Source organism: Arachis hypogaea, chromosome 17, assembly GCF_003086295.3.
Source record: "Arachis hypogaea cultivar Tifrunner chromosome 17, arahy.Tifrunner.gnm2.J5K5, whole genome shotgun sequence".
Lineage (NCBI taxonomy): Eukaryota > Viridiplantae > Streptophyta > Magnoliopsida > Fabales > Fabaceae > Arachis > Arachis hypogaea.
Window position 1 is genome coordinate 66,488,301 of NC_092052.1, and position 23,300 is coordinate 66,511,600.

At 34.7% G+C, this 23,300-nt stretch overlaps 1 protein-coding gene across 2 annotated transcripts; it reads left to right on the forward strand.

Moving 5' to 3' along the window:
* The first annotated feature begins 2,125 nt into the window (after positions 1–2,125).
* Positions 2,126–17,669, forward strand: LOC112764037 (kinesin-like protein KIN-7D, mitochondrial). 2 transcript variants are annotated; one of them, XM_025809557.3, is made up of 26 exons: positions 2,126–2,303; positions 2,398–2,863; positions 2,985–3,082; positions 3,236–3,325; positions 3,487–3,539; positions 3,966–4,031; positions 4,425–4,478; positions 4,676–4,735; positions 5,183–5,261; positions 5,414–5,481; positions 5,717–5,773; positions 5,879–5,983; positions 6,408–6,512; positions 6,673–6,780; positions 6,870–7,001; positions 7,102–7,284; positions 7,678–7,836; positions 7,966–8,106; positions 10,404–10,523; positions 10,646–10,696; positions 10,855–10,902; positions 11,062–11,208; positions 15,694–16,416; positions 16,968–17,097; positions 17,215–17,314; positions 17,413–17,669. In XM_025809557.3, exons 2-25 carry the CDS (start codon positions 2,529–2,531, stop codon positions 17,298–17,300), a joined length of 3,198 nt encoding a protein of 1,065 aa, XP_025665342.1. In that variant the 5' UTR covers positions 2,126–2,303; positions 2,398–2,528; the 3' UTR covers positions 17,301–17,314; positions 17,413–17,669. The 2 variants fall into 2 exon arrangements, with proteins under 2 accessions (XP_025665342.1, XP_072079018.1); XM_072222917.1 differs by lacking the exon at positions 3,487–3,539 and having other exon boundaries at positions 2,126–2,863.
* The last annotated feature ends 5,631 nt before the right edge of the window (positions 17,670–23,300 follow it).

Sequence of the window (23,300 nt, forward strand, 5' to 3'; positions counted from 1 at the left end):
GGAAAATTGTAACTCAACCTAATTCTCTTCTTTCTAAAATACTTAAAGATAAATACTTCAGATTCAATTCTATCTTTACAATAGAAATATGAACCTTACCTTCTTGGGGTTGACAAAGTATTCTTGAAGGGAGGTGAGTTGTAGAGAAAGGCATTAGTTAAAAAATAAGTTCTGGTGATATCTGACTCTTCAGTGAACCATGGCTCCCTTCTCCTTATCCCTTCACTGTTCCACCATTGCGGTACTACTATTAGATAGTTACCATCTGTTATGGATGAAAGACCTATTTTTGTCAAATAAACAGTGGAACCATGCATTAATCTCAAATCTTTTTCTTTCAGAAATTACCCAGCGAATCCTTTCCATAATTCCGCGAGAAGGTGAAGACACAATTCAATGGTGATGAACAGAGCAAAAACATATGATATTGTATTAGGGTACATGATTGCTTACCAATTTTACCATACTTTCATTGAATTTTGTCCGAACTTCATGCAACAGATGTCAGTTTGGAGTCATCTATGAAAGCTGAAAATCTCTTACAAGATTTTGCTCTTTGCTTTGAAAATCCTCTATGGTAAGTGTAAGGCCCACATCGGTTGGAGAGGGGAACGAAGCATGCCTTATAAGGGTGTGGATACCTCTCCCTAGCATGACGCGTTTTGACGAGTGAGTGTGGGGGGCTTCGGCTAGCATCCCTATCGTCAAAGGCAAAACCGTGAGGCCTTGTGTGCCAAAGCGGACAATATCGTGCTAGCGGGTGGTCTGGGCTGTTACAGATGGTATCAGAGCCAGAACCCGGATCGATGTGCCAGCGAGGGCGCTGGACTCCCTTAGGGGGGTGGATTGTAAGGCCCACATCGGTTGGAGAGGGGAACGAAGCATGCCTTATAAGGGTGTGGATACCTCTCCCTAGCATGACGCGTTTTGACGAGTGAGTGTGAGGGCTTCGGCTAGCATCCCTATCGTCAAAGGCAAAACCGTGAGGCCTTGTGTGCCAAAGCGGACAATATTGTGCTAGCGGATGGTCTGGGCTGTTACAGTAAGCTTCCTGTTTTGCTTCTCATCCACCAGCGATTCTCATCCACTACAGCAACTTGTCCAATCTGCAAGTCAACACCAGAATCACTCATGTACTGTCTATTTTTTTTTGTGCCTCATTCCAGACTTCAGATGTTCCTTGTTTTTCTATTGGTAGAGGGATTTGGTGCTACAAACTGGATATTAGGGAACAAGCTCTCATAGAGTTCGACTATTTTTTATTAGATCTTGGAATATTTGGAAGGAGAGGTGTCGGCGAGTCTTCGAGTATGTCCAGGAGCCTTCGAAAAAAATACTAGCAATATCGCTTAAGTTGGACCAGGAGCTATTTATTTTGCCTTATGCATAATACTCTAAGATTTTTTTTCTGTTTATATTTTTAAGTTATTTTCTTCTTACAATTTTACCTGTTTGTGAATATTTGAGAATTCTTTTTTTTTTTAATTTCTCTTGTCCTGATTTTTAGATATTATATTTATTTTTCTATTGAATAAAATATCAATATTATCTTGAAAAAAATAGCAAATTGAAGTTTTTTTCTTAGTGCTTGTTTGTACGTCATTATTTTGATAAAAAAAAATCTATTTTTTAATGAAAAAAGATATTTTTTTAGTATATTTGACAAATTTTTAGTAGTACAAGTAAAAGCACAAAAAAAAATAAAAAAATATCTTTTTTGAGAAACTGTAATTTACATATTTTTTTAAAAGATATTTTTTCTTAAAAAAAGATGTTTTTCATGTAATAAATAAAAAAAAAATACTTTTATATTATTATATCCAAATATTATTGATAGTCAGATAAAACTTTTTTTTTACATCAAATACCTAAACATAAAATTACTTTTACTTTTTCTATAAAATTTTTTAAAAACACCCAAACAAACCTTTATTGGTGGTGATAGTGGACTAGTGGGCAACAAGGTAATAGGCGCCGCAGTTATTCCCGCTCAATTTCACATTTTATTTTTGAAAGCTTGTCCTCTCTTTTCTCATGCGCGGGCGCCTCCACTCCACAACTGATTCGCCACGTCATCACCGTAAAATTGAATTCCATATACTGCCTTCAAAGTTCAAACCCTATCGTGAAAAGCTAAAAATAGAAAAAAAAAAAGAAAGAAATTAAATTTAAACACATCATCTTCCCCAATCTCTCTCTCGCCTGTTACTGATTTTCTTCTTTCTTCACTGCAACTTCCTCTGTCTTAAGCAAGACGAAACAATCTCTCACTCTCTCTGCGTGTTCCCCTCCGCTTGTCACAGGTCACAGAAAATAATATCTTATCTTACTAATGTAGAAAAATAACAGAGAATAAAATAAAATATGTTTTTTATTTAATTTCTTTTTTCAAAAAAGAGCCAGAGAACCAAATGCTCCACGCTTTAGTGTGTCAAGCCATGTGAGAGTTCTGACACATTCTCTTCCCCTCCATCGGCAATTCAATTTTGCTGGTCTCTACTGAGTCGCGAACTCGGTGAGTGAACCCAATGGCCTCGTCTTCGCGAGCAAGGAGTAGCTCACCGTTTTCTCACCGCAAATCCTCCACGCCTTACTCCTCCACCTCTTCATCCTCCTCCTTCATGAACGGAAGGTTAATACCTCGCTCCAGCTCCTCCTCTTCCTCATCGTTCTTCAACTCCGGTGGCCGATCCATTACTCCGAGTCGTGGTCGCAGCGAGTCAACGTACTATGGTGGCGGCGCACGCAGCTACAGTGGTCGTTCGCCTGTGGCGTTCGGAAATGAGGAGCTGATCTCGGAGCCTTTGGATTCGTCGAGGTCCGCGGACAGCATTTCGGTCACGATTCGGTTTAGACCATTGAGGTAATGCTTAGATCTAGAGTTATGCTTTCAGATCCATTCCCTGCGGGATTGAATAGTTCGATTTTGGCGTTTGTGTCATTTGAAATTTAAACGTCACTGAAAGTGAATGGTGCGGTTGCAGTGAAAGGGAGTATCAGAGGGGAGACGAGATTGCGTGGTATGCCGATGGCGACAAAATTGTCAGACATGAGTATAATCCAGCTACTGCATATGCATTTGGTATTATATATTCCTCTTGTTATCTCTCTTGTCAGTAAATTTTAGGGTGAATTAGGTGTTTGGGGAAATCTACTGGGGAATTTTATATGATCCCGATATAAGTGAAGAAACTGTGGATGCTTATTTTACAATTATGATTTTGATTTGTGGTAGATAGAGTTTTTGGGCCACATGCCAATTCAGAAGAGGTTTATGAAGTTGCAGCAAAACCTGTGGTGAAGGCTGCCATGGAGGGCGTCAATGGTACAAATTATCACTATCTAGATGGATTAATGCAAATCTGTTTTAGCTTTGATCTTATTTTTCTGCTCGAGTGAACTGGCATTGCACGGGTATAGTGTTAAGGCAGCTAACAACTAACAGAGTCATGCATTTGGGACGTAACTTTATTCTAAACATTGCAGGAACTGTGTTTGCCTATGGTGTGACAAGTAGTGGTAAGACACATACTATGCATGTAAGTGTCATTCTTTAATACCATACTTTCTCTTATTAGAGTTTTTTTCTCTCTTTAAATCTGTTTTGTGCTGAAAGTAAAGGTCTCCTGTGTCACTCTTATACTGGACTTTGTATTTTAGATCACACATATTGTATCATGTAGTGTTGGTTATTTGTCAAATTAGGATTATAGGACATTGTGGCATCGACTTACCCATGTAGCTAACACAACCTAGTGAGATAAACCTTGGTTGTTGTTTGAAAGCAAAAGGAAAATACATTACAAGAAAGTAGATAGTTTAACATTTTGTATTCTGATTCCAAAGAGATTCACAGTGTCGATTTTGTTTTAAAATACTTTCTGCCTGCAACTGCATCGTCTAATTCATTTACTTTTCTTGGTAGAATTTTCTCTCAAGTTCTGTTTCGATCATAATATGTGCAGGGAGACCAACATTCTCCAGGTATCATACCTCTGGCTATAAAGGATGTTTTCAGCATGATCCAAGATGTAAGATATTCTCCAAACTTAGTAAACATGGATCATTTCTTTATTGTGTGGGTTACTTTTAATTACCTGTGCAGCATTGTGCGCCACTATTGTTCATTTTAATGTTATATTTTGAAGTAAAAACTACAAATCGTGTTTTTGTACCTGCTTTGATAATTTTTGTGAATATGTGTTTGTGTTGGTTACTCTCTGTCTCTTGTAATTGAAGCCATCTACTTGTCACTCTCTTGAAAAGTTGAACATCATTAATACTTTTTACCTTAGTTAATATTTATGCCTTTGTTGAGTTATTCACAAGAATACATAAGCTCTATGCTTTGATTGGAAGCTATAACTAATAGTTACTGGCTTACAGCAACATTATTTGAAAATCTGATTATACTTTTTCTGCAGACCCCAGGAAGAGAATTCTTGCTGCGAGTATCATATCTAGAAATATATAATGAGGTAAAAAACAATTCTTTGTTCCATCATCTTGGAGCTGAACTAGGTCTCGCACATTAAAAAATGATACCTTGGCAGCAGCCTTTTCCCCCCTATCCTCTGCCTCTTTGTGTCATTGATTATCATTTATCATATTGTATTTAGTTTATAAACCATTTCGTTTTAATAGATGTGCGCTGGCTGTTTCTACTTGTTGTCAGGTGATCAATGATTTGCTTGATCCAACTGGCCAAAATTTGCGAGTTAGGGAAGATGCCCAGGTCTTTGCTTTATTCTCATTATATATATATATATATATATTTCTTCATCCATTCTTTCCAATTTCCATATCTACTTATCTATCTATATGTGTTGTGGCCATGGCTGATAAACTGGTTGATGTTCAGTTATGATGTTGGATTCTTATAATTTCTTTTTCCATCATCCTCTCTTGAAGCTTACAATATAGTATCGTAATTGCAGGTTTATTATTTGAAGATTAAGTCTTCATTTATTACACTCCTATTCTATGATTTACAAATAATAAAAAAAAATTATTTCTATATGTTAAATCGTGTTTTTGGTTTTTCATTAAAGAAAATTCAATTACAATATCTGTGATTGGAAGAAAATTTGGAATAATTGTCAATTTTGAATTTGAGACAGTTTCTTGTTTTCTTAAGTCCAATTTGGGATATATTTGATTTGTTGTTCCTCCTTTATGCCAGGGAACGTATGTGGAGGGTATAAAGGAAGAAGTTGTTTTATCTCCAGGACATGCACTTTCTTTTATTGCTGCTGGAGAAGGTACTTATGTTGACACTGACAGTGACAGTCACATATACCCAAGTTATTATTGTTTTAATTGAACTTTTAATACTATACTATTCGGTAGTCAGCTAGTCATGATTAATGATAGGTTGAGAACATTCTTTAACACGGTTTTGCTTGGATGGCAGAGCATCGTCATGTTGGATCAAACAATTTTAATCTGTTTAGTAGTCGGAGTCACACGATATTTACATTGGTAAGCTACTAACATGGTTGATATGGTAGTGTTAAAATTGCCATCCAATAACCGTTTTCTACACTTCAATTCTAAACGAGTTAATACTAAGAGTGTATTTGCTATAGTTTTTGGGGGAAAAAATCTGGAATTTTATAAATTATAATTTTTATGTAATTTAGAATGTTGAAACTTGAGATTTAAAAATTGAAAATCAACCTTTTTGTGATTCTGATTTGTTATGATACTTTTGCAGATGATTGAAAGCAGTGCCCATGGCGATGATTATGATGGAGTGATCTTCTCTCAGCTTGTATGTGAAACTTATTTATAAATTGTTACTTGGAGGTGTCCATATTCATAGTTGATAAACAACCATTCTCAGTCTTATCTTATTTTTCTTTTTATTATCTTTCAGAATCTAATTGACTTGGCTGGATCTGAGAGCTCAAAAACTGAAACAACTGGGTTAAGAAGAAAAGAAGGATCTTACATCAACAAAAGTCTTTTGACCCTTGGAACTGTAGGTGTCTTCCTATAGAATTTTTTATATATTTGGCCTTCGATAAGTTTTTCTTTGGGCATGTTTTATTTGCTACCGAGACCTCTAGTTGTATATAATAAGCGTGCAGTAACTCTGATAAAGATATAGTTATTACTGCAGAAAATTGATGTATTTCTAATTATTTTATTTATTTTTTTGGGTAAGTGAGTTAGCCAGAAATCATTGCATCAGTAAAGTAGATTATGTTAAGTGTTAATGAGATGATATTTATCACTGAACGGATTATCAAAAACAGCCATCCTTAGTTGTGCAAATGCTTGTTATTTGTTTGGTTGGAACTGGAGATAGATGAAAATTGCTTACCCTTTCTTTTGCCAGCTATTGTTGTTTTGGGTATTGGGATGCATGATTAAGGTTCGAATTTTACGGTTTCAATGTGAAGGTTATAGGAAAACTGAGCGAGGGGAAGGCATCTCATGTTCCTTATCGAGATTCAAAGCTAACCCGGCTGCTGCAGTCCTCTCTTAGTGGGCATGGTCATGTCTCAGTAAGTTTCGGATTCTACAAACTTCTTTGTTGATTAGATGGTTTAACCGTCCTTTTATTATGTACAAATGCCAAGTTATTATTCTATTTCAATATGTCATTTACGTTGATGGGCTGTGCATATTTGAACATTAATATTTGTTTAAATACGACAATTTCAGCTTATATGCACAGTTACTCCAGCATCCAGTAATATGGAGGAGACTCATAATACTTTAAAGTTTGCCAGCAGGGCAAAACGAGTAGAAATATATGCCTCACGCAATAAGGTTAGCTGAAACTATTAATTTACCTATATGCCTTACATATAAGCATTTTTTGGAGGTACCTGATTTTTTATGGAAATATATGTCAACAGATTATCGATGAAAAATCTCTAATTAAGAAATACCAGAGAGAAATTTCAGTTCTTAAACTCGAACTTGATCAGTTAAAGAAGGGGATGCTTGTTGGTGTCAATCACGAGGAGATTCTGACGTTAAAACAGAAGGTTTTAGCTTCCTCTGATACTACTTTCATAATATGATGGTTTTTTAGTACCGTACTTCTGTGATTGTGTGTAACCATTTCTGTCATGCTTTCATCATTAGTTGGAAGAAGGTCAAGTGAAAATGCAATCAAGATTGGAAGAAGAGGAAGAAGCTAAAGCTGCTCTAATGAGTAGGATCCAGAGGCTAACCAAACTCATTCTGGTATCCTCAAAGAATGCAATTCCTGGATATATAGCGGATGTTCCCAGCCACCAGCAAAGTCTTTCTGTTAGCGAGGATGATGTGAGCTCCTCCTTCGATTAAGTGTCTAGAATGTTATACTGTTTGCTACACTTAAAATTCTAAGTGCTTGGTTTTTTAGCTCAATATTATTTGCAGTAAAACTGCTTTAGCACATTTAACTTTCTCATGATATTCTTAATATCCATATAGCTGACAAATTTTATGATTTTACTGCTCGGAGACATTGAAGTTGTTCTAGGTAGTTATTTTGTTTCTTCTCATCACCGATTTAGTACTTGAAACTAAAATTTGTGTCCATGATCGAAGGATAAAACCATTTCAAGAGAACCATTTGTGTGTGTCTCTTTAACAGCTAGCTTTTTTGCTTTAGAAAGCAAAGCAATATGTTTTTCTAAACAGTACGTAAAATTGTTAAATCTTTCTTATTTGTAGAAATTTGATGCCCCGCGTGATGGTGGGTTGATTGAAAATGAGAGCCAAAAGGATGCTTCTGCATCGAGTAAATGGAACGGAGAGTTCTCCCCAGCTAGCAGTACTGTTACTGAATCAACACAAGCTGGTGAATTGATCAGTAGAACAAAACTGGCAGCGGTATGTTCGTTTCACTTCTCCCTAACAATATCTGTTTCAAATAGATTTTATTATTGGATGCTCTGGGCAGAGTTGTATTTCACTATAGATCCATCCATCCAAAATTCTTAACTTGATTTGTAATTGTAGGGAGGGATGACAATGTCTGATCAGATGGATCTTCTTGTTGAACAAGTTAAGATGCTTGCTGGAGATATTGCTTTCAGTACCAGTACTCTGAAGCGCTTGATGGAGCAGTCTGTAAATGACCCTGAAAGCTATAAAACTCAGGTATGTTGCACTTAATTGTGTTGGCATGATCTATTTTGTGCTTGCATCTCGAGCTATTGCTTTCACTTAGATACCAGGAGCCGATGCGAGGGAAATCCCACCGTAATTTTGAATGGAAATGGATAAGAAAAAGGAGAATAAAATTTCTAGTTGTCAAGACATTTCGAATAGCGATAATTAAATAGGATGACTAGCATCTATTTAAAGAAATCAAAATAAGATTAACTTAGAGATATGAGACGGTGAGGGTGCGGTTAAGAGAAAACATGGCAGATTGAAATTCTTTGTTCTTCCATGGTGGTTAGCCTTTCTGGGGAGACATTGGAAGTTGGTTTTCCAGACAAAATCCCTGGCAAAGAGGTGCGGGTAGTGGAATCAAGGTCGGCAATAGGCTTGACTGAATTCCTCCATCACCGTGAAGATGGTGGGAGGCTTGATGGTTCAAGTTCGGCCACGCAGGATTGTGCGCAAAGGAAAAGCATCGCCATGGGTGAAGGTTTGAGATGGAGGAAGCTGTGATTGGTAGCGCCTCTGTTAATGAATTGAACACTGGTAGCGGCTGAGTGTTAGGCTGGTGACCCACGGTCTTTTAATCTTTTTTAGTTCAGGATATAGGTTAGTGTTACCTGTTTATTTATTATCGACTATACTAGCCACCAAAGTCAGCTACAAATATAAAATATATATTGGAATACAACAATAACAAAATCTTGTCCCACTAGGTGGGGTCGACTACATGGACCAAACGACGTTATTGAGCTCTATCATGTATCATATCTAGAGAGAGACTGTTTACATGTAGATCTCGTTTGACTATTTCATAGATGGTCTTCGTAGGTCTTCCTCTACCTTTCACCCCTTGTCCATCTTCCATCTCATCCACTCTCCTGACTGGGTGTTCTGTCGATCTTCTCAAATATCCAAACCAAAATCAATTAAACCACACGTATTTATACACAAATACATTAGTGGCTGATTTTAGTAGTTGATTTTGGTGTATAAATAACATTTTTGATTTACGATAATAGGAGTTGAGTTTTAGTATTTTTTATTGGGACAAATATCTTGGTAAAAGTATATTGTTGAGAGCCTTCTTTGAGATTAAAATCATTTACTCTGACTTCAATATAACTGTGAGTTTGCATAAATTTGTCAATTGGAATGGTGTTTTAGTGTCATTGTTGTCCTAGAGTGTCATTAGATTTGAGGTGGTTATGCTCAATAATTTTTTTGCTACTCTATCAAAAAGCACAAAAGTTGTTGTAAAATTTTGATTTGAAACCTTCAATTTAATTTTGAACCTGTAAAATTTAAGTTAATAATTTATAATTTGATGAAATTTTTATGATAAATATATAAAGTTATCTTATTGTTAAAAATTATGGCGTTTGATTATATGTGCCACAAATGTATTTGTTTCCTTTTTTTGTGTGCTTTCTTATACTTTTCACATTCAACAGTCTCATAAATTTATCATCAATTTTGTTTATAGTTGCTAAAATTGTGAAGATATTTTTCTATTCGAATTTCTAATTTTTGTTATCATTAGATATATGGTATTTGAGTTGTATGATGTATGTTGTGAGTTTTTTTTGTCATACCTAATTATCTGCTTCCCATTGCATGGCCGTTAGATATTGGATAATTATTTAATTTCTGATCATCCTATTTTAAAGATTTGTGTTAACATATTCTTAGCTTGGTCTCCATTACTTTTTTATATTGACCAATTTTTTTAGGAGATTATATATATTTGTTAAATTGAATAATTAAATAAATAAATTAATATTTAAAAGACTTGTTATTATGAAATATTCATAAATAACCTCTACAGATTCTTGAGTTTGTGGATTGATGTGGATTTTTGTACTCGAAGTTGTGCTAGTCAAATAGTCTCTTGAATATATTATAATATAATAGTTAAAAAAGAAATAACTGTAGATGAAATGAAGTTAAAGTTATGTTGAAAAATTTTTGGCATATAAGATCTTGTGGATGTAGACAAATAAATAATGAATTAAAAATGTTATTCAAGAAGAATAGAGAAGGACAAGAAATTCTTGTTTTCATTGAAAAATAGATTATTTTTATTTTTTTAAAATATTTTATTAAAAGTTGATTGGTTGATTATTAAGTTTTTGTCAAGTAATCAAAATTGCTGACATACATTATTAGAAGAGACAATATGACTTCAACTTAATGTAGAAGAAGTTGGTATTAACTTTTATGTAATAAAAATAGATACATGCTTGTATAGTTGATTTTGTTCTTCTTAGAAGGTCCTTTCTTTGTTGTAGATTGACAACTTGGAACGTGATATCCAAGAAAAAAGGAAGCAAATGAGGGTGTTGGAACAAAGAATAACCGAATGTGGCGAATCTTCTGTGGCTAACTCATCATTAGTTGAAATGCAGCAGGTATTAATATGGTATTGAAGTTAACCTTTTTAGATTTGAAGGGTGCTTCTTTATATAGGTGCATGTGCTTTAAGAAAGCTTACTTATACTTTCGATTTTCCTTTATTGGCTTGTTGGCACAGACAGTTACAAGATTAATGACTCAATGTAACGAAAAGGCCTTTGAGTTGGAGGTAAGTAATATCTTATCCATGTTAGAATATTTCTTCACTAACCAATTTATGTCCCCCATCTATTTTTTCGGCATTGCATTGTGCATGTTCAACATGATCCACGGGCAACCCCCTAGTCGTTAGCTTGTAATAACTAATGTCTTCTACATTATCTGTAGTTAAAATCTGCAGACAACCGTGTCCTTCAGGAACAACTAAATGATAAGGTATGCGTGTTTCCTGTGCAATGGGTCTCCCGTGTGCATTTTATTTCTTTATCCTTTTAAGTTTACCGACTTTCTTAAAGTTGAAGATGCTGAAATCTCTTACAATTAATTACAAATTTTCCTATTTTGACATTCTTCTTTGGTTTGTCTCTTGTGCAGTGTAATGAAAACAAAGATTTGCAAGAAAAAGTAAAGGTGCTAGAGCAGCAACTGGCAGCAGTAGATAGTGGTACATCGACGGTGTCTTCAGAAAGGCCCATATCTAGAGGACACATTGATGAGTTAAAAAAGAAAATACAGTCCCAGGTATCTGAGAATTTATTGCATATGTTGTTGCAAAGTGTTCTAAACCTAAAGAAAGTGGAAAACCACATCCTAAAAGCTAGTTATTAAGGAGAAAGAATCACTCTCCTTAAATACAACATCAAGTATCTATACTACTTGATGTGAGGCTTTGGACACACTATAATACCCAAATCTCTAACAAATCACTGACCCTGAAAAATCGAGGTCTAGCTTGTCTTCAGTCTATCAACACTGACCCAGTGGCCAGTGGTAGCTACTCGTCTATTGACCATCAGTGTTCTGTATTTACCTTAATATAGCCTATTGGTAGCCCTACTCTTGCTGCCAACAACCTAAGTTCCGATACCATTGTTAGAATAGGCAGTAGCAACAGGGTAAGAGTAAGAGGTGTAATAGAATTATAGAAGAGTGAGTAGAAGTGAGAGAGTGGATAAGAAACGGAGGAGCTCGAAGATATCCAGGTGATACCCTCCCAGTCTCTGATGTATTAATTGAAGAATAAAATGCTAAAAGGTAGAGAGCAAGGTAGCATTAGAGAGGCTACCACTCTCCTTAAGTCCAGAGGTCCTGACATCCCAAATCGTTTCTCTTTTCTATTGATTCCCTTCATCCCTCTTATATACATTGTGGATCCTCTCTCCTGTAACATAATTTATCCCTCTCTCACACCCTCCCACTAATTTTCCAGCTGTCCTATTTGTTACATCTGCTGGTCCACTATATTTTCGTTTTCAACCCTCTTATCTTTCACTATTCTACTGTAAATAAAAGACAAAAGCGCTATTTTTTACCTTTCTTCTCTAGCTGAATGAATTACCTCTTTTTCCTCATTCTTCTTGTTTTCTTCACTTGGGTACTTAACAAAAGGCTGAATGGGTTATGTGCTTTCAAATATCATTTGCTGGTTTTCTATCCAATTATTTTCCACTAGACTAATTTGATTACGTGATGGAAGGACTAATATGATTAACTTAAAATCTTTAAAGAACTAATTTAATTAAAAAATTCTTTTGAGGACCAATTTGAAAAACGAGTAATCTTTCTGGGACAAATTTGACCATTCACTCGGATTAGCATTGAACCTACTATTCAATTAGAGAATTATGCTATAAATATGAATATGATATAATAGTATAGTTATGCATGATATAATTGGAAACTCAATTTCTCTCTTGGTCCTAATTCTAGGATTTCTATTACATTCTCCCTGGATTTCTACTTAATACTCTATCTCTTGATACAAATTCGTATCAATTTGAATCCTTTCTATAAATAATTGCAAGACCAAAGTAAAGTGAGAATTTTAGAATGGAAGGTAACATTTTTTAGGATGGATTAAATGTTGTTAATTTTTATTTCTTACATAAATCGGTTATAATATGAGACATCTGCAGTACATAGTCGATTCTAAATCCGGATAAAAGAGAAGAGTTGTATTAGGTTTTCGACAGCCAACATAAAAACATAGTCGAATCTTCATGACATGGACTAAAGACGTTATTGCGCTAAAGCTAGGTCGTTGCTTGTAAGCAACGCGCTGTATGGCTCGCGTACAGTGTCAAATAAGCAAGAGTCGCTGCATCAATGCTCGAGTGTAGTGTTAAATGAGTAAGGATTCCTGTGTTTCATGAATGGACGAGGGTAAATAAGTTAGTCCACAAAGAAAAAGGTAAAGGTAAAGGTTGAAGCGATAGAAGGCTGAGATTAGTGCTTATGCACCGCAAGTGAGTTCGGACGAACAACACAAGATAAGGTTTTAGGAGGATATAGAGAGTTTGGTCTAAGATATATTTTTCGGAGATAAGATTTTCTTAGGAGATTTAAATGATCATGTTAGAAGAGAAGTGATTGGGTATGGAAGTATTCATGGAGGCTATGGCTTCAGAATGGTTAATACTGAAAGTAAAATTATTTTGGACTTTTCCTCAACTTTTGACATTCTCATCGCAAATATATGTTTTAAAAAGAGAGACAAACATCTTATAACCTATATAGGAGTGGTATGACAAGCTCTTAAATAAACTTTTTTTTGTTGAGGAGAGTCGACCGAAAATTTTGCATTAATTGTAAAATTATTCCGAGAGAAATTTTAACAACACAACATAGGATGCTCGTTATGAATTTTCGCGTTGAGCAAAAGTTAAGGAAAAGACATATGAAAAACCCAAGGACGAGGTGATGTCGGATGAAAGATGATGAATAATAAGCTTCCTAAGATGGGTAGGAGAAGAGGCAAAGTGGTAAGGGAATGGAAGTGTGGAGGAGATATGAAGGGAGATGACAGAAGTTATTAAAAGAACAGTAAAAGAAAATTTTGGTAAATCTAGAGGAATAGGACCAAGAGACAAAGTCCTGGTGGTGGAATACGAGTGTACAAGAAAAAATAAAGGCAAAAAGGGAGTGCTTTAAAGAGTGGTTTTTGTGTTGCAATACAGATAATTGGGAAAAATATAAGGCGGCTAAGAAAGAGACAAAAGTGACTGTAAGTAAAGTAAGAACAAGAGCATAGGAGGATCTGTACCAGTCTTTAAACACAAAGGAATGAGAAAAATGTATATATAGAATTGCAAAGAGTCGTGAAAGAAGAATGAGACTTGGATCATATTAAGTGCATAAAGGAGACAAATGGAGAGGTTTTGGCTTAAGATGAAAAAATCAATAAAAGGTGAAAGAGCTACTTTTACGAAAGACAGAAGACTCTTCCGATCTTTAGTCGGTTATGCACGAGGGAAGAAGGTCAAAATTTCGACTACTATTGAAGGATTCGAGACTTTAAGGTAAGAGGCTCTAAAGCGGATGAAAAATAATAAGACAATAGGACCCGATAATATTCCGATTGAAGTTTGGAAGGTCCTTGGAGAGAAAGACATCAGTTGGTTAACCAAGATTTTTAATGAAATTTTAAGGTCAAAGATGTCAGATGAGTGGAGAAAGAACACCTTGGTATCTATTTACAAGAATAAAGGGGTATACAGAGTTGCGAAAATTATAGAAGGATTAAACTCATGAGCCATACCATGAATTTATGAGAAAGGGTGATAGAATGGAGGCTGAGACAAGAGACAAGTAACAGAGAAGCAATTTCGTTTATACCAGACAGATTCACCACTGAAACTACACCAAGGGAGGTCTTATGGGAGTTTTTGGAAAGGAAGAGAGTAAGAATTGCATATACTCGTACAATTAAAGACATGTATATTGTGACTACAACTAATATGAAGACTCAAGATGGTGTGACAGAAGAATTTTCTATTGGGATAGGATTATACGAGAGATCATCCTTAAATCCATACATTTTCACATTAGTTTTGGAAGTACTCACAGAGCATATCCAAGAGCCTGTGCTATGGTGCATGCATTTTGCCGATAATGTCGTTCTTATGGGAGAGTCATGGGAAGACTTAATAAGAAATTAGATTTATGGAGAGAAGCTCTAGAAGTGTATGGTTTGCGCATAAGCCGTAGTAAGATAGAATATATGCAATGTAAGTTCAGCAGTCGAAAGAAAAATCCTAATACAGAGGTGAAGATTGGAGAAAAGGTTAAAAGTTTTAAGTATCTTGGGTGCATCATACAGGATAGTGGAGAGATTGAACTGAATGTAAATCACAGAATCCAAGTAGGTTGGTCAAAATGACGGAGTGCGTCTAGTTTTGGTTTTACATGTGACAAAAAAATGTTTTTAAAACTTAAAGGTAAATTCTATTGCACTACTATCAGACTGGCTATACTTTATGATACAGAGTGTTGGACGGCCAAAGGGGAACACGAATATAAGTTAAGTATAGTAGAGATGAAGATGTTGAGATTGATGAGTGGTCATACGCGATTAGATAGAATAAGAAACGAAGATATAAGAGAGAGAGTTGGAGTAGTACCTATTGTGAAAAAGATGGTAGAATCGCGTCTCAGATGGTTTGAACATGTGACAAGAGGACCGACAGAGCATCCAGTCAGGAGGGTGGATGAGATGGAAGATGGATAAGGAGTAAAAGGCAGATAAAGATTTAGGAAGACCATCCATGAGGTGGTCAAATGAGATCTATATGTGGATGGTCTTTTTATAGACATGATATATGATAGAGTTCAATAACATCGTTTGATCTATGTAGTTGATCCCACCTAGTGGGACAAGACTTTGTTGTTGTATTATTCAATTACTAGGTCCTGTTGAATTTATGCCTTCCATAGCTCTTATTGGTGTGACAAAATGGAGTAAATAAATACGAGGAAAGGAGATGTTGCTAATCTTGCTATAAGATGATGTGGCAACAATATAGAATACTGTGTCAAACTTTTAACAATACTACTTTGGTCTCTTCTTTTATAAATAGATAAATAGATAGATTCCTTTGCCGTTTTCCCTTGCCGTTCCTAGATTATTATCAATGAGGGAAACATGGCCTAGGTTTACATTTAAAATCATTTGAGGTCTTTTCTATTTAATTTCACTGAAGGTACATTTGTCTTTTCATATGTTATCAGGAGATAGAAAATGAAAAACTAAAGCTAGAGCAAGTTCACTTATCAGAAGAAAATAGTGGATTGCGTGTGCAGAATCAGAAACTCTCTGAAGAAGCTTCTTATGCCAAAGAGCTTGCCTCTGCTGCTGCTGTAGAACTGAAGAATTTGGCTGGGGAAGTCACAAAACTTTCGTTGCAGAATGCAAAATTGGAAAAAGAATTGATGGCTGCACGAGACCTGGTCAATTCTCGTAGTGCTGTTATGGCAAATGGTGTCAACCGCAAGTACAATGATGTTAGATCTGGGAGGAAGGGGAGATTTTCTAGTCGTGCTAATGAAATTTCGGGAGCTGGTCTAGATGACTTCGAGTCATGGAGTCTTGATGCTGATGATTTGAAGCTGGAACTGCAGGCTAGGAAACAGCGAGAGGCAGCTCTTGAGGCTGCCTTAGCTGAAAAGGAATTTATGGAAGAGGAATACAGGAAAAAGGCTGACGAAGCCAAGAAGAGAGAAGAAGCCTTGGAGAACGATTTGGCAAATATGTGGGTCCTTGTTGCCAAGTTAAAAAAAGAAGGGGGCGCTGCCCCAGAATCAAACATTGATAAGAAAAATGATGGTGCAGAGCATATGGATAATCCAAAAACTGATGACGTTGAAAATATTGAACCTAAGGAGCAAGTTTTGGATGTATCAAAACCAGACATTGATATTCCCAAGGATGAACCGTTGGTTGCTCGCCTTAAGGTAACACTTTTCCTTAGTTATTTATATGGTTTATTGTTGTGGGAAAATTCTTTTAAGTGATTTTGCTTTGTTTGATCACCAGAATATATCGTAGTGCCACTTTCTATTTTTCTTCCTAGATATTTTTTTTTTCAACTTTATTGGCACACAAGTTAGGCTTAGGAAGAAATCTTTTGGGATGAAAGGTCGAGCAGTATGTATTGTGAAAAAATTTGATAAAATTTTGCCTGAAGTATGATCATGAGAGAACAAAACCTGTTTAAGCCACAATAAAAAGTAACGTAGAGACAAAAAAAGAAACTGTAGGTGAATGAAATGATTAGTAGAGACTAAGATATAAATTACTTGTCTATAAAAAGTATTTATGATAGGACTACTAAAGCATTATCGATCTTATGTATTCAACTTCACCGAATGGGAAAGTACTTCATTTTTGTTATTAGGTTTGGCAAAGCACATATTATTTTCATATTTGCTGCAAAATCATGTAATAAATGCTGATATAAATGATTCTTCGAATTTAGTTTTTGAATTATGATTTTTCACTTCAGGCACGCATGCAAGAGATGAAAGAGAAAGAGCTAAAAAATAATGGAAATGGTGATGCCATTTCCCATGTTTGTAAAGTATGTTTTGAATCTCCGACTGCAGCAATTCTTCTTCCATGCCGGCATTTTTGCTGTAAGCCTTTTCGAAGCTTATCTGAATATTTTATTCTTGTAAATTTTGTTGATTTTTCTTCAAATTGTCTCTATTTTTTGGTCCGGATACTTACATCTTCTCGTTTGCTCTTTACAGTGTGTAAATCTTGTTCACTTGCTTGCTCCGAATGCCCAATATGTCGCACCAATATTACAGATAGACTTTTTGCTTTTACACCTTAACCCTTTTAATAGAGGTCTTGCAATTATATTATAATATTTTAATCAACCTATAAGCTGTTGTTTAGTAACATAATTTAATGTGTTTTCGCTTGTCTGTTTTAAATTTTTGCAGGGACTTGTTTCATTGAGTGAATATATTCCATGCAACTACGGATGCAATTCTTTTATTAGTTTTCCTGTATGTAAAACTATTTTAAAGGTATATCAAATTCTCATTTCCTTTACTCTGCCCCAAGAGAACTGTATAATAGGGGGAGACGGGTGCGGGGGAAGAATGTAAAAAGGGAACAGTGTAAACTGCACTGCTGAAGTACATATTATGCGCAATGTATGCTTCTTTTCTGTAATACATCAGAAATTTTTTGGCCATCCTCTCTAGTCTATATATCGTGTTAATCAAAACTTGAATTGCTTAGTTTAGTTTAGCCAATTAACTTTTACTAATAATGAATCGTGGAGATTCTTTATTTTGCCGAATGATCTCATAATTACTACTCCAAGAAACATAATCTGTTCAATATTGTGAGCTTCTTCTTTTGACTGTCTTGAAAGGTGTTACACCTATTTCAATCCTAGTTCCTAGGTTGAATTATTGACGGCTGCAATATACGTGGGAAAGGTCCTACTTGAAAGGTATCAACCGATAGAGTTGAACAGTATAGATGTTTCGCATCATTAAATTCGGAAAATTTCAAATCTGATGTTCGATTGAACTATGCTTTACTTTGAAAGTTGAATGAATTGATATTAGTTTGAAAATTGATGCCATGTGCACCCGGCTATTGATGGGGAATGTTATATGCAACATATATTACTTTTAAATATATAACTAAAATAATAAAACATAAGGTATTTTTTATACCATAAAAAAGGTACAAGATAAATGTATAAAACAAACTGTACAAAGTACAAACATCATTCATCGTTCAAGATTACCAGGACTCTGGCCTTCTTACAAGAAAAGTATAACATAGAACATTTTTGTGTTTACCGGCACCTTTTTGGCTTGGTCAAAATTTACAATAATGTGCATTTCAATAGAAAGCTCTTGGAACCGCCTACTTTTGTTCGTGTGTACAAATTGAATAGTACAGATTCAACACTTGAGTACCCTCCATAAGAGTAAACGATTTTACAATTTGCATGTGAGACTGTCAATAAGACTTCTCAATCATATTCCAGATCGTGTCAAAGATTAAGCCTGTAGTCCTGTACTCTTAACATTCTCGACTATTGAAAAGTAATTACCCAAAAACTTGAAGTGATACGTAAAATGTAACAACCGTCCTCTTCTCCTTACAAAACTTCAATTTAAGATTTTAAAATAGACTTGAAATGTCTCAATATTTTAAAATTTGAATAAAAGTCTAACAGCCATCCTAAATCCATTTGTTTTATGATTTAAATACCCTAAAGTTCATTCTTTTCAATCCTATTCTTCTACCTCTTTCTTCTTCCACCTCTTTCTCTCACAAGAATATTCCGTGTATGAACACAAATAAGAGTTAACTTTATAAGTTGATCAAGTCTTCTTTCACCTCTTTCTCTCACAAGAGTATTCCGTGAGTGAATACAAAGAAGAGTCAATTTTATAAGTTGATCAAGAAGCGTTAGAAAAAGTACGAATTTTTTTATTTTACATGTCTTCTCATTATTATGCCAAATTTTTATTATCTATGTTTTACTATACATAGCCTTACTTTTTCATCCTTGATACTTGTTAGGGGCCATAGCCCAGTCTGCTACAAAGATCTGGCATGGTTCCGAACACTTTAGGAGCTAATTTGGTAAGATTTTATCGGATTTAGGGCTGGATAAGGGTCTCAAAAATAGACCCCGGTCATTATTTCGGGTCGAGTCTGGGCCATAACTCGGGTCACCTGAATTCGGTCCGGTGGCTCAGTCATCATACACAATTAATATTTTGTGTTATTAGTGATGAATGATGGCTATTCTTATGTGGAATTTAAGTATTGTAAACTTTAATATTTTGTGTTATTAGTCATTATAAGACTTTAGACTAATGCACAATATTGTGTTATTTGTATTGATTGAAATATTTGGTGTTATTAGACAATATTAGTATTGATTATGGTTACGCTTTAACGGCCCGGTTTTCACCCGATTTTTATCCGACATAATCGTGGCCCGAAAGTGTATAGATTTCATCGGATCTAGGGCCAGATTCGAGTCTAACAAATAGATCCGGTAGATATTTCGGGGCAATTCTGAGTCACATTAAATCTGGTTTTACTCGACCCATAAACACTTCTAATACTTATTTTATGACATTAATCCTTCTTTTTTCACGCATATACTTAATTTATCATCTAAATTTCTATCACATACAAATTTATCATTATATAAAATTTTTAATTAGAAATACATACATATTTTTATAATTTTGTTGATTGATACTATTTCTATAATGTTATCATTATATTACAAACCATGTAAGTATTTATATTTTGTGAACTCTATACGGATTATTTAATTTGCACCATCACTGTTATATTTTTGTAAAAGTATAATCCTACATATTTCTAGGTTGTGCCATTAATATCGTTATCTTACTATATTACTAATCTTTAAATTAGAGATTATATACATATTTTTATGCAATTTGTATATATTATTATTACTATTATTATTGTTACTTTTTTACATTTATTCTTTATTCTTACAAATACACATGTATAGTTCTTATGTTAAAAGTATATATATTCCTTCTTGATATAATTCTTTTTTTTTGTGTAAATTTTAAATAACCTTGATTATTAAAAGAACCGAAGAAATGATTATTCGGTAAGTAAAAGTAATCGTAAAGTCAAGATATTAAGATGATTCTTTGATAAATTAAGATAATTTTTTCATAAGAAAGGTGATTGCTAAATTTTTGGATAAGAACTTTTGGTAAACAAAGAGAACTCTCACTTTTTTATACCGATTTAAATTTAATACCTTTTATAAATATTAGAAAAAAAATAATAAAAAGTACAAAAGAAAATATGATTATGTTTTTGTTCTTTCTACCTAATTGAATATGATAATGTTACAGTTATTTTCTTTAAATTTTTTCTCTTTTTTATTGCTCAAGAAAAATAGAGTACATGCCATGCTTTTCATTTAAAAATCCCATAAATGAACTGGAGATACACAAGAATGAGAGTTTTTTTTGACAAATATTTAATTTATGGCGTATTCTATTTCTTCAATTATTTTTCTTTAGATATTTAATTGAATACTAAGAACTAAGGTTCATAGGATACTGTGTTTCTATCAAACGTGTCTTCTTTTTTTTTTTAATCCTTTTTTACTTTACATAATACTTAAATGTGATTTCTTCTCAATGTGTAACACCTACTCAAGGGCTTTAATAACTTAGTTTGGGGTGTTACATAAAAGTACATGAATAATTCACATAATAGTCTTCTGAATGTTTATGAATGCTCGACTATCATAACCGACAAACACCGTATTAACACTGTTTCGTGGATTATCTAAAACTGGATGTAGATTGGGTTTGTTTATGAGACCCAAGTATTTAAAGAAAGTGACCTCCGACTTGTCTTGCGTCAGGGAGTCGCCGTCCGAGTTATATGTGTGAAAGGACGGGGGGTGGTACCTGCAAAAAATTCCAATACCTAAGTCAGCAAAGAGTTAAGCAGGTTTTAGTATATTGGATTTTAAGTATACCTAAGGGGTGTCAGTGTATTTATAGGTGATGAGCCAATAACCACCGTTGGAGTAGTTCCACTATTAGTGGTGGATAACCGTCCCTTTTTTTCTAGGGGTTGTTGAGATCTCTCTTTTAGAAGTAGGTGAGAGGTAGCAAGGATTAGTTATAAATCATTCAGGGGGGAGTTATCACTTTGTAGCATTCTATCTGACCTCTTGAGAGGTCGGTTACTCGGTAGCTGTCTTCTGAGCTTTCTCTGCTTTGGGCCTGGCTTATGTTTTGGGCCAGGGTATGAACAGTGCCCCTGCTCGAGGTCGAACTTTATGAAGTCAGACTCGAGCAATCAGATGATCAAGTCAAAATGTTGAGCTGTGGCGAAGTTGTTTCGTAGTTTTGAGGTCTGAAGCCAAGGAGGTTGGTCGACTCAACATGATTTGAATGATGTAACGTTTTCGTAACGTTACTCCGTAATTATTTGTGCACTTTTCCGTACGCTATCATTTTGTTGTAGTGTAGTTGTTACTTCCTTAAAAGTTGTCGTTTGGTGACCTGATATTACAAGTCGTTTTCATATTCTGTGAGACTTGCTCTCTTTATACGACTTATTTTTTGCCAAGTCTTTTTTCTAAAATTGATTTGTACAACTCGTTCTTTCCGAGTTTATTTAAGGCTTGTAGGCTCTGTATTACTGGTTTTAGCATATCTTGCTTAACCAGAGAATATTTCTTGTCCTAGTTTCGTACAACTCATTCAGTTCTAGTTGTTTTGAGGATCCATGACTTGTTTTAATAAAAATCACCTTTCTAAAACTTATTCTGATTTTATACAACTCGTTTTATACCGAGCTGTTTTGAAAATTGTAGATTTGTTGCACGACTTTATTTTTGGTACAAATCGTTTATTTTGAGACATAATTATTTCTCGATCGAATTTCATGCAACTTGTTTTAGTTCGAGCAGCTTCATGACTTGTTTTAATACAAATCATTTTTGAAACTTATAGTACTAACTTCGTACGACTTGTTTTGATACAAATCGTTTATTTCAAAACTCGTAATTATTTCTGAATATAACCTCGTCTAGCTCGTTTGATACGAGTAGTTTTAACGTTTTATGATTTGTTTCATTTCAAATCGTTTAATTCAAACGTGGCTATTTCTTGATCTAATTTCATGCAACTTGTTTAAATTCGAGCTGTTTTTAGGACTTCACAACTTGTTTTAAGTACAACTTGTTTATTTTGAGTCCTTTTAAAGTATCAGATCATCTTTATAGCCATCGGACTTCGTTGCTTTATCCATCGTGCCCCTACTCGATGTCGGGCTTTATGAAGTTGGACTTGAGCAATCAAGCGGATTGGATTATCGAATGAAGCCTTTCAATAATTTGTTGAACCCGTTCATTCCGAGTTTTTTTATACAAGTCACTTTTTTGAAGCACAACTCGTTATATATCAAGTTGTTTTGCGCGATTTGTTTTAATACAAATTACTTAGATCATATGGTTATTTTTTACTCGATTTTGTTCAACTCATGAGATTGAGTTGTTTTAAATCATCAAGCCATATTATAACCAATGGACACCAATTTGAACCTCGTCACTTTATCCAAGCGACCATTAAAAAGGCCGGGTCATAATTTTTGCGTTTTGTCGAGCATAGATTGGCGCCTTAAGTGAAGGGATTATATGTTTATTCCATTCCCTTTCTAGTTTTTACAAGGGTTTTATCCTTGTGTGTGATACAGCTCGTTTTACGCGAGTTATTTTAGAGGATTGTTTCAATTTTGTTCGAAATGTTTACAATCCTTTCTTTCCTTTGCAACTCCTTTTCTGTACGAGTTGTTTGGTTAAAGGATTGTTTTGATTTTACTTTAGAGATTCACTTTGATACAAATCACTTTTTAATGCTTTGCTTTAATGATTTATTTTGATATAAATCACTTTTAAAGCTTTGCTTTCAGATAGACACAACTTGTGCTTGACACAAGTTTGTTGAAAATATGGTTGACTGGCACAACTCGTTTAATCCGAGTTGTCCTTATATTGTTGTGGATGCTAGAACAAGTTTTCTTTGGACAACTTGTTTTTGTGAAATTATTTCATTTTATACGACTAGATTGTTTATATTTAGAACTTGTATAGATGAGATCGTGTGCTTAAAATTTTGTACAATTTATTTGTTACTCGTGTGGATCGAATTGTTAAATCGTATTCATGCCTCGAGGGGTATATTTAGTTAAGTTACTTTTGCGACTTGTTTTAAACACAACCCTTTTGGCCCGAGTTGTTTCGAGGTGTTTTTTTTCCAATTCGCGTATGTAG